General features: G+C 39.2%; 1 protein-coding gene across 1 annotated transcript; it reads right to left on the reverse strand.

Moving 5' to 3' along the window:
- Window positions 1–2,974: 2,974 nt before the first annotated feature.
- On the reverse strand, window positions 2,975–9,374 carry LOC310962556 (peroxisomal succinyl-coenzyme A thioesterase-like; the record flags this gene model as incomplete). The annotated part of the gene is made up of 10 exons (XM_083935060.1): window positions 2,975–3,099; window positions 3,571–3,712; window positions 4,112–4,192; window positions 6,435–6,528; window positions 6,605–6,687; window positions 6,782–6,901; window positions 7,437–7,600; window positions 7,701–7,891; window positions 8,989–9,088; window positions 9,179–9,374. 10 exons carry the CDS (start codon window positions 9,372–9,374, stop codon window positions 2,975–2,977), a joined length of 1,296 nt encoding a protein of 431 aa, XP_083791186.1.
- Window positions 9,375–12,579: the final 3,205 nt, after the last annotated feature.

The following is a 12,579-nucleotide window of genomic DNA, read 5'->3' on the forward strand; positions in this document are numbered from 1 at the left end:
CTGCAGAACAAAGGCGACAGTGTGACCGGTCAGCCCACGACTTTTGTTTGCAGCTGCACACACACACACATACACACACACACTGATGATGATGATGTTGATGATGATGAAGGAGTACAGTGCGACCCAGCTGACCAGAACCACAGACTCTGACCTCTGACAGCTTTGAACAGAGTAAAAACATCCAAAAACAGTGTTTTCTGACACCTGTCGCAGTCGTCTTCATGTGGACGCTGCACTTTTTTATACCAGTTCTGCAGGACACCAACGCTGTTCTCTCATTATTACACACACACACACACACATTTAAAACTCAGATAATAAAGAGAAGCTGCACAGTTTTAACGATGCAACACATTCGTAAATGCCATCTCCATAACCATAATATAAATGTGTATGTATATCATCCTGTCAATATACTGTATGTCTTTTTTATTTCTTCCTTTATTTCCTTTTTGTTTTATTCTATTGTAATTTAAAAGACTTAATGTCCAGCAAAATCAATTCCAAGTCATTAAGTGCACCTATTTAATTAATAAATGAAAAAAATGAATTAGTACAAAGAGTACAAAGATACCTGGCTGTAACAAAAGCAGTATTTTCTTATTTAATTGTATTTATTTATCTTTTATTAAATGTTATTTAATTGTATTTATTTCTCTTTTATTTATAGTTATTATTTCTCTTTTATTTAACTTTAATTTAATTGTATTTATTTCTCTTTTATTTAAAGTTATTATTTATCTTTTATTTAACTTTTATTTAATTGTATTTATTTCTCTTTTATTTATAGTTATTATTTATCTTTTATTTAAATTTAATTTAATTGTATTTATTAACTTTTATTTAAAAGCTTCGGGAACAAGTACGTTTAAATTTGTGAGTTTTTTTCTTTCAATTTTAGTAATATTCATTTTGTTTTCATCCTATCTTAATTCTCTGCCTCAAATTTTCTAACAAGATGATTTTTTCATGTGTGTGACAGACTGAATTTTGGGTGTTTTGTTCGGGAAGTGTTTAGAATAGAAAATCTTTATTTGTCATTGTAAAAGTGCAACGAAGCGGAGGTAGAAACTTAAGGTACAGGCCCAGTAGAAGTTTAATATATTAGGAATAAGTGCAGATTCATCCTCCCAACGGTGATGAGATGGAGCCCAGTTTGTGTGTCTGTGGGTTCTCAGTCTTCCTACTGAGCTGGATAAAAGACTGAGTGTGTAAAACAACACTGCCTTCATTTCCTTCACAGTGTGTGTGTGTGTGTGTGTGTGTATCGTCCGCAAAACAACTCCACATTTATCTCGGCACCCATTTACAAAGCTCCCCCTGTGTTTGTGTGAGAGAGAAGAGAAGGAGAGGGAGATGCTGCAGAAAACGAGGATAAAAGCGCCGTAACGAGGATAAAAGTGCCTGAATAATTTGAATAAAGTTCAAAACTAAACCCTAAAAGTAGAATTGCTTTGTCTTACACACGAGATAACCTCTGAAGTTAATTTAAATCTGTCACGTCTGAGGGTATTTAAGTGATCTAGAAGCTGCTGTCCTCTTGTGGAAACGTCCTGAAGATGCAACAACACTGATCGTACGAGCTTTGGGGATTCGAACAGTGACATCTGGTGGTTTACAACAATAACATTAATAATACACCCTTAAGACCGGAGCTGAAGCACAACACCTCTGATTTCACTAACAATATATATCAATATCTTTATTAGTTATTTTAAAATGATATTATTTCCAACAAAAAGAGTGAAACGTGAACAACAAATCATCACAATACGTTTTAAATCAATAAGGAGAAAAGAAAAGAGAACAAATAAATAAATAAAAATACAATTGATCTGTTTTAAGTCCATCCATTAATTTAAATCAAACATTATAATCATTTTATTATAGTTATAATATAATATTGTAAATATATATATAATGTTTCTCACACTCCAGGCACCCACGACTTACATTAATATTACTGTTAAAGGTTAAAAAATTAAACTAAAATGAACTCCTCTTAAGAACGGCCACTGTCCAATCCTACGTTAGCAACCGTAACTAGGCGTGGGAGGCCTGTCAATCACACCGGGTGACGCTGTCAACAAAGATATCGTTGTAAAAACGCCACATTGAAAGAAACCAGGGGGGGCGGGGCTAAATGAAGCATGAACAAAACAAACCAACACAGTGAGGAACCAATGATCATGAGGTAGAGTAAAGGCAGTGACGCAGACTGTAAGAAATAATGGACGTAGCTTCAGGGTCGATGGTTAAATGCCTTAAAGCTGCATCTCTTTAATACCCACTGGGTGCATATTGGATAGAAGTCAATGAGAAACCGAGCCAAAACTTCCCACTTGATTTATTCCCTCAGTAAACATTTTACTAAGAGTTACAGGTCCCAATCTCTAATTTCAAGTCTTCTTCATTACAGCATGATGTTCATTTCGTAAATTATGTTCCCAAAAATAGATAAAGCACGACGACCTGTCAATCATGATAGGGACTTAGCGTCAAATCCACTTCACTGTGTAAATTAAAATAGCTGCTGACTTGTTTTTTGAGTTGATTGTAACATTTTGTTCATCTAACAATGTCAGCGTTCAGTGGCTGCACCTTGCTAACCAAGCTAGCTCAGAAGCGCTAGCATTAGCTGGTTCCTCAAAGTGTAATTCCTGCGTAAAAGAGAGTCGCTTGAAAATCGGTAAAAGTTTCCTTCTTTAGGGTTTAGCGCCATTGAAACCTTATTTGTGACCCCGCCCTCTGGTCCAAATACGGTCACTTCTGGCTCCAAAATACCAAGGCGGCCAACTATCAAACCGCTGTCTTCAAAGCAGTTGTCGACAAACTTCCTCAGCTCAATGGGTGACAACACGAAGGCTACGTCAGTTATTTTTTACAGTCTATGGGAAGTAGTGACACTGGTCACAAAACGCTTTGTTTTCCAGCAGCGTTTCGTGGGCGATCTGTGCTCGTGTGTTTGTCTTCACAGTTTGGCGTTGGGCGTCGGGCTGGGGTGCAGATTCTGCTGCAGGAATGCCAACATCTTCTTCCAGGAGTCTTCCTGAGCGTCTGAGTGAGGCTTGGTCTGTCCTCCCCACAACATTATCACTGAAACGCAACATTATCCGATAACATCCTCGGTACGACATCAACGTAAAAACAGATGCCTGACTGAAATATTGTTGATTTGCCGTTGAGACTATTTGTTTAATGCTGTTTTTCTTTTAGCCGCGTTGCACCTGACATTGACACGCAGACACATGCACGGTGGATGCCTGAAAATGTTACATATGTAGGTAAAGAAACCTCTGAGTAAAAGAGTGAAAAGGGAAAAATCCAGTCCATATCTAACAAAATCTGCAGATATATTGTTTTATTAGTGGCCGAGCTGTCGTCTGTTTGTCCTGGAGATCCTTATATGACTGAATTTTATAAATACTGAGAGAAATCTTTGGTTCTCTGATTAAAGGTGAAGGGAGAAACATGCTCTGAATGTCTCAAAACGTCTGTAAAGTCCCCTCAGCTGAACCTGAACCGACAAAATTAAACCAAAACAGCCTGAGTGTCTTGAGAACTCACCTTTCTGTTTTGTGCCTTCCTTTATAAAGTTGGTCGCTCTGAAGTGAGGCGAGTAGGGCGGCTCGATCAGATGTCCGGCCCCGGGGTACGTAAGTCTGGTCAGCAGGTGCTCGTTCCCTGCTGCACGCATCATCTGAGCCATCTGAGGTCACCAAAGGTCAAATCAAGACAAATAAAGTCACGTCTGTGCTGCTGCAGCAGGTGGACGAGTGACACCACATGCACTGTTTTATGCACATACGAGGCTGAGGTTTGAAAAAAAATGTAGCCTTTATTTTTTTCTCAGTTCTCCGATGATGCCTTTAAATGTCTTTGGACACGTTGTCATGGCAACCATTAATTGTTAGCTACCTTCACTTCCGGGACGATGTTGTTAAAGGTAAACAAAACCTGATTTGACAAGTTTTATGAATGCAAACTTTACATCTACTTCATTGTCAGGTGTGTGTGTGTGTGTGAGTGTGTGTGTGTGTGTCTGAGTGTGTGTGTGTGTGTGTGTGTGTGTGTGTGTGTGTGTGTGTGTGTGTGTGTGTGTACTCACATCCTCTGCACACTCCACCGCAGCCATGTTCTGGTCATCGTGGCCGTTCACCAACAACATCGGACACTTTATTCTCCCCACCTGAAAGAGAATCAACCAAAAGGAAGAGCTTTACTTCAGTGATGAGTCGAGGGGTCGTTTAAAACACACTTTCAGCCGGCCACGCCGCCGGTTTGATAGCTCCGAAACAGCTCAGCCAATCACGGCAAAGCATGATAACACAAAAATAATAATTTTGTTGTCTGGTGCAAGAACATTAACACAAATATATTCACAGCAAAAGGACTCTGAGTCAGATATTTTTCGCCAGAAGAAAGGGATTATTTTTAGCATTCAACAAGAAAATACACTTTTCGCCAAATCATGGAAATCCACGACTAAACCAAGTTTTGGTGTCTGGCTGCAGGACGATCACATTCACTGGCACTGGATAAACTCAGCTTCACGTTAAAGGGTAAACATCTCATTTTTGACAGTATGTGGAGATCTTTTATGGGTAAACATCTATTTTTGACAGTATGTGGAGATCTTTTATGGGTAAATATAACATTTTTGACAGTATGTGGAGATCTTTTATGGGTAAACATCTCATATTTGACAGTAGGTGGAGATCTTTTATAACATTTTTGACAGTATGTGGAGATCTTTTATGGGTAAATACCTCATTTTTGACAGTAGGTGGAGATCTTTTATAACATTTTTGACAGTATGTGGAGATCTTTTATGGGTAAATACCTCATTTTTGACAGTAGGTGGAGATCTTTTATGGGTAAACATCTCATTTTTGACAGTAGGTGGAGATCTTTTATAACATTTTTGACAGTATGTGGAGATCTTTTATGGGTAAATACCTCATTTTTGACAGTAGGTGGAGATCTTTTATGGGTAAACATCTCATATTTGACAGTAGGTGGAGATCTTTTATGGGTAAACCTCTATTTTTGACAGTATGTGGAGATCTTTTATGGGTAAACATCTATTTTTGACAGTAGGTGGAGATCTTTTATGGGTAAACATCTATTTTTGACAGTAGGTGGAGATCTTTTATGGGTAAACCTCTATTTTTGACAGTATGTGGAGATCTTTTATGGGTAAACATCTCATATTTGACAGTATGTGGAGATCTTTTATGGGTAAATATCTATTTTTGACAGTAGGTGGAGATCTTTTATGGGTAAACATCTATTTTTGACAGTATGTGGAGATCTTTTATGGGTAAATATCGAATATTTGACAGTATGTGGAGCTCTTTTATGGGTAAACATCTAATTTTTGACAGTATGTGGAGATCTTTTATGGGTAAATATCTATTTTTGACAGTATGTGGAGATCTTTTATGGGTAAATATCTCATTTTTGACAGTAGGTGGAGATCTTTTATGGGTAAACATCTATTTTTGACAGTAGGTGGAGATCTTTTATGGGTAAACATCTATTTTTGACAGTATGTGGAGATCTTTTATGGGTAAATATCTATTTTTGACAGTATGTGGAGCTCTTATATGGGTAAATATCGAATATTTGACAGTATGTGGAGCTCTTATATGGGTAAATATCGAATATTTGACAGTATGTGGAGATCTTTTATGGGTAAATATTGAATATTTGACAGTAGGTGGAGATCTTTTATGGGTAAACATCTATTTTGACAGTATGTGGAGCTCTTTTGTGGTGTTCTTAGAGGGGAGGAAAGCATCGGAGGCAAGTTCCCCCTGATTCTAAACCATCATCAAACGAAATTAATGTTTGTTTGTTTGTTTTTCGCTCTTTTTATTTGTTATTTGGGAAAATCTAAAATTGGCATAATTATATCTTTCATTGTCATGTATACATACCTGTTACATCTGTGTTCCTTTGGGTCAGTTTGATCATTTTAATGATTAAATCATTATTATTATTTTGTATTTTACAATGAAAATATTTAGAAATGTTTGAAATGGTTTGATTTTCCTCAGGACCCTGTATGTAACACACACGCCGCTGTCCTTGATAATGCAAATAATTTAATTCTAAATATTATAAATGACTCAAAATGATGCTCACAAATGAATATACTTACTTAAAAACACAGAAACAAATATCCCTTGATCCAATTCTACATCAATCAATATTTTTTTTTGTATATTTCCGAAGTCACGTAATTTTGTAGGAATTCTGGAGTTAAACCGGACATAAAACCTTTGATTATGATCCTTTTCGTTTAAATTGCTGTATTAAATTGTAAAATTTGAGGGGAATTGTTTAAATTAGTAACATTTGAGGGGAATAGGAGGGTAAAACAGTCTAATATGTGTGTGTGTTAGTGCAACATGTACAGTACTTACGTCCACTTTCAGTGAGTGGTCGTCGGGTATCGGCAGACCTATGTCTCGCCAGATCTCATGGTTGTTCTCATCCAAACGTATCTTCTGAGATTTCCTGCCTCACACAAAATTGTTCCCATGAGTCCAACTGCTGTGTTTTTGTGTTACGGACAGAAGAACAGAATACCTACATGACCAGCATTTGTTGGAAGACTCTGAGGGTCCCACCGCGTGGATAGAGGTGGTTTCCGCTGATGCAAACACAACAGCGAGGCTGTGGAAAAACACACGCAGACGCAGCCTGAGAAACTGTCTCTTCAAGACTGAAGAAAAAGCAACTGCAACGTATTGTGGCATGTGTCGCTCGCCTTGATAACGCGGCTCTCAGCTGCCAACAGGACGGTCAGGATGGAGCCGAGGGAGAGACCAAACACTCCCACTCTGTCCGGCATCACTCGAGGATGGTCCTTGACAATGTTAAACGCCGTCTGTGCAGAAGTAGATGACGGGAGATTAAAGATCTGTTTAAGGCACGGGTGGTACCAGCTACTTGAACACTCCTCAAGTGTTTGTGTGAAGTTCTCATCGAGTTCTAGTTTGTTTCAGACGCAAAGACCGGGGTCCCTTCTCTTCGGGGGCATCGAACAGTGTTTCTGCGGTTCTGTGGATATGTGAGTTATGAACATGGATTTATAAAAGGAACTGGACACAACAGGAAAGTAAGACTTCTGTGTGTGAAATGACCCGGATCATTCGCTTCCTCACTGTGAGTGTGGAGGAATAAACATGTCTCTGTTAGTGACAGTTGGACAATACGTCACATAGGAGTCAGAGTCCGACGCTCTTCCTGGGGGAAGACTTCCTTTTTCTGTGTAACAACTTCAAACAGAAGTTTGAGTGGAGTGACAGATATCTGCACGTGAATGTGGAGAAATAACAATAAATAAAAAGCTAAATCGTTGTCAGACAACAGCCGATGGGTTTCTAAGGTATATTGTTAAAATATGAATAACCAACACAAACCTCAAAGTAATTGAACTCTATGTCGGCTGACTTCAGCTCACCAGGGGTGAAATACTCCAGCGCCAAAGAAGCAAAACCATGAGACGCCAGCAAGGCCGAGCGATACTCCAACAGCCCTCCACCGCCCCCCCACATGTCCAACAGGCCGGGGAAAGGTCCTGGACCTGAAGCACGGAGTTACACTGTTGGGAACTTAGCCGTCAAAAGTCTCTGTGAAGACCAACAAAAGCTTGATAAGAGGAGGAGATGTGTTTTTTGTTGCACCTGGAGGTATAAACAGGGTCCCTCGCACTCCTTTCTCTTTGATCGGGATCCTCTGGACCCCCGGAGCCATGTACCATCTCTCTGTGAGGGACGAGGCCAGAGGAGCCTGCTCCCTGAAGCCCTCCGCTACGTGTCCACCGTACACCGAGATGTGGACCAGCAGGGGGGTGCAGACGTCCATCTTTCTCAGCCTGACAGGTAAAGAGATCTGAGGTGTGTTATACAGGTAGTGCAGTCTAATTAACAATTTATTTAGGTTTACTCGGACTGCCAAATCATAACAAGAGTTATCTCAAGAGACTTCACATATAGAAAAGGTAAAGACCACAATACGGAGACTCAACAATTCCCCCATGAGCAGCAACATGTCGCACTTTAATAAACGTAGTAATAAGTATTATAGTTAAAGCGTAACATACTAGCGCACTAACATACATCAAATAAGCCCTCAAGACAGTTTTTTTACAACTATTAACGGTGAAATCCAGGAGAGTCGCTAACAGCTGGACGTGGCTAACAGTGATTAGCTCGGGGCAGTACGCTGAAGGCATTCAAAGGTCTTTTTTAACCACTAATATGCTGAAAATAACAGCAAACCTCTGCAGCAGCATGAGAAGAGTGCCTACACAGAAAACAAAGCACCAATGGGCTCCTTCCTTTGGGATTGACTTTGGTAATCCACTGTAATGGACTTTACTATGAGAGGAGCTGGTACAAGGGCCAGTAGGTAAGTCTTTAAAACACTCTTTTAATAAACTCTGGGTTCACTAACTACGGTGTTGATGCTTTGTTTTCCTGAGAAACAAACCTGATTTTTGAAAAACACAACATAACATATTTAAACAATACATTTAAAAAGTAGCAATAAGGATAATTAAGATAAACTCAGTGGTCTCTGACAATAATCAGACTAATGGGGATAAAAAGTGACAAATACAACAATAATTTTCATTAAAAATAATAATTAAGAACTTCCCATTGGTCCGTCATCACCGTCAATTTCAATACGTCTTTTCGACATTTCTGAATGTTTTTTAGCTGTTTGTTTTTTGTTGTCTTAGGTTAAACTGATGTTTTTGATGATTTGTCAGAAAACAATCTATATGAAGATGTTTTCTCATGTTCTTTGACCTTTCAGATAAGGCTTGTTAACAACCAAACAAACTGTTATCCGTGATGTTCTGTTCGTTCTTCACGAGATCCGCTGTGAGGACGTGTAATCTTGTGTGCAGGTGCATCTGATTAGGTGTCGTTTCATTAATGATTACAGCGGTACAGCACGTTTTACCTGAGGCCTTCTCGGCTGCCGGGGACGGGACGCATACTCCACAACAGACCCATGGCTTCTCTTCCTGTGTACGTTCCCCCAAAACTCAAATCATCTGTAACTGCAGAAGCATTTAAGTGTCAACAATCCCTCCAGCGCACACACTGACTATGGATAAGTACCAAATATGATCCAAGGGAAGAGAACCCACCAGACACGGTTCCTCTGTGGTCGCTGACGTAGTGTCCGTAGGCCTCCCAGTAGTCTTTGTCCTCAGAGTGGTGGAGGGAGTGAAGCGTCACCGCAGATCCTGGAGGCAGATTCTCCACCACCACCCTGAACTTCTCATCCACCAGAGCCCGAGTGGGGATGACGGAGAGAAGGGGAGGAGGGACGGCGTGGGACATGGTGGCGAAACGTCTGTGGTGGAAACTAATGTGAGAGAGACAGAGAAGGGAAGACGAACAGGAAGTTGTAACGGGTGAATCATTGTTGTGAACCACTTACTTGACTTCCTCAATTGTATATAAAGTAGTTAAGACCAATTAAATGGTATTTTATTTATAGTAGAGCTGTCGCAATACCAAAAATTCAGTAGTTGGTGCCAACAAAAGTGAAATTACACGATTCTCGTTGCCAATTCCACACCAAAAGAAGGATTTTCTAAGATCCCATTTATTTAAACATGAACTTCTTTATTGGCACATTTTCAAAGACATTAAAATACCATTCCTACAACATACATACAGGATATAACACAAGAGAATACAGTACAACCTTTGGTCGTAGTGTTCTCTTCTATCAGAGCCTCCATCTTGTCACGTTCACGGTGTTCGAATTCTCCGCGGATCATTTCACTCACTATATAGTCCAGTATAAAATACCCACAATGCACAGCTAATTTGAGCGTTCATACGAGGTACACTACATTGTACTCCCGCATACCATAATGCAATGCGGTCGTGATTTACCGGAGGAGAAGAAGAAGCAGAAGAGGTGCCAGAGAGCTAACTGTAGTTACGAGTGAAATAAATGAACCGTGGACTATTGCAGCTGACAATCAGGACACACAACTGTTGTTATCAAAACGAGTCGGGGTAAAGCGACCCCCGTAGTTCACTTCCACATGGGTTTGTTATGATTAAGCCATGTGAGTTACATGGATCTGCATGACCTCCTACTTCTGAATGCCCCCATAAGTTCAGGAAGAGTCACAGCACCGAAACTTTGGCTCGTCCTCGCCACTGAAGAGGGCACTTTAGCACACGTTTTGGCTCCCAAAGGGCACCTTAGCACACGTTTTGAATCCTTAAGGGCACTTTAGCACACGTTTTGGCTCCCAAAGGGCACTTTAGCACACGTTTTGAATCCTAAAGGACACTTTAGCACATGTCTGGAATCCTAGAGGGCACTTTAGCACACATTTCGACTCCTAGAGGGCACTTTAGCATACGTTTTGAATCCTAAAGGGCACTTTAGCACACGTTTTGAATCCTTAAGGGCACTTTAGCACACGTTTTGAATCCTAGAGGGCACTTTAGCACATGTCTGGAATCCTAGAGGGCACTTTAGCACACGTTTTGGCTCCTTGAGGGCACTTTAGCACACGTTTTGGCTCCTGGAGGGCACTTTAGCACACGTTTTGGCTCCTAGAGGGCACTTTAGCCCACATTTTGGTTCCGAGAGAGCAAAAAACAAAAGTTACCTCAAACACTTTACATATAGAGTAGGTGAAGACCAAACTTTGACTTAATCATAATTTACAACAGTTCCCCTATGAGCATCAACAAGTAGCACTATCTTTAACAAAAGTAGTAAAAAATGATTATATACAGTATTAATCCAGCAATCTTGTGCACACAGTGGCAACGAAAACCTTCCCTCCATGTAGTAAAATGCTGCTTAAACATCAGTAACAATCTAATAATGTCATATGTTATTTTTCTGCTGAACTCATACTTTTACTCTTGACACTTTAAGTATATTTCACTGATTATACTTTTATACGTATATACTTTGAGTGCTGTACTTGCCATACCATCCTTGGCACACAAATGACGTTAATCTTTTGCTTTTTAAAAAAACAATATAAAAAAACAGAACCTGCACACGGTTCAGAAGACGTCCCTGAACAAACACAAACACAGCTGCCTTTCTTTATAGCTTCAATAACAATCCTCATGATAATTAAGATTCATAAACTTATGATATAAAGCGCTTGAAGGGATTGTTTGTGTGAAATAAAGTCAATAAACAGATCAAATTCACGTATATCATATTCAAATGTGTGCATCATATAAGACCTACAAGATCCTTATTTTCAATATCTTTAACAAGACTTGTTATTTCCATTATTTGATGTTTTATTTTGAAGGATCTGGACGATGGCTCTAACTATAGAAACAGGTTATTGTCTTTTCTGTGACTCTAAAGTGTTGTTTGACGTGTGATCTGCATGTTTCAGCAGCACGTGTATTGAATGTGTGTGCAGCGTGTGCTGGTCCGATGCTTTAAATCTTTAAAAATCAACAGAACTATACATGTTTGGACCATACTTTTTACAATAAAAGTAAATCAGAAAACACTTTCACTAACAAAAGAGGACTCACAGAGTTTGACGCAGGTCCACGAGGGCTCGGAGGAATCTGTAAACGCACATGAGCGCTCTGTTGGACTTTAAACCCTTTGTAAGTCGGACGCTTTTGAAGGGATTTCCCTCTGGAGACCTCCCTCCTGCAGCATGTGGTGCACACCCTGCACTTATCTGTGGATACGTTCAAGGACACTGAACATTGATCCAGCGACAGGTTGGATAAGCAACTTTTTATTAATTTTTAAGGCAGTTAAAATGGACAAATGTGGTATTTTCTTTGTACAATCTGCTGCAAAAATGACACAGACTCTGTTACTGGTGTTCCAGGGTTTTAGTTTCATTTAAAGTTGGAATAGTTTTGTTTTTTAGACGCATTCCTCTTTTATTTATATGTGGTTTAATTTTCACTGTGATATGTTTGGAGGAGAATATAGACACTTTATCTATCAAGACCTGGACATGCTAATCCACGACTAAAGTGCAATAATTTAATTTAACTGCTAATTTCCACTAATGTCTTTTATCAACTGTAAATAACACAATGCCCTATACAGTCCTGTATATGTATCTCTATTTTTCCACGTTTACCCTTTATGCAGTCCTCTACACTTAACTTATTTTATTTTCTGTGAATTTTATTTTACTTGTATTCTTATCTCTACTTTATATTTATTTAGCTAAGAATTTGTTTACTGTCTATTGTTTACCTTCTTTATTAAGCTAAGAGTTTATTGTTTTTCTTATACTGTATTTTTTATACCTCCCTATTTTCTTTACAAGTGTTTTGTAAGCTGCTGGAAATCTAGAAGTCTAAGTATAAATCACAATTTCATAATAATTCCATGAGATAACATTATGTGCAACACTGTGTGAACTCTCCCTGGCTACACAACCAGTCGTGTTGGTTGTTGTGAAAACTTAACGCTTTGTTAATAAACCTGGGAAAGTGGAAATTGTCACTATGTCAGAGGTCGGTGGGCAAAGTCCTCATTCAGTCACACTTATGTAAGAAAATCTGA

Source organism: Echiichthys vipera (genome assembly GCF_963691815.1).
Source record: "Echiichthys vipera genome assembly, chromosome: 20".
Lineage (NCBI taxonomy): Eukaryota > Metazoa > Chordata > Actinopteri > Perciformes > Trachinidae > Echiichthys > Echiichthys vipera.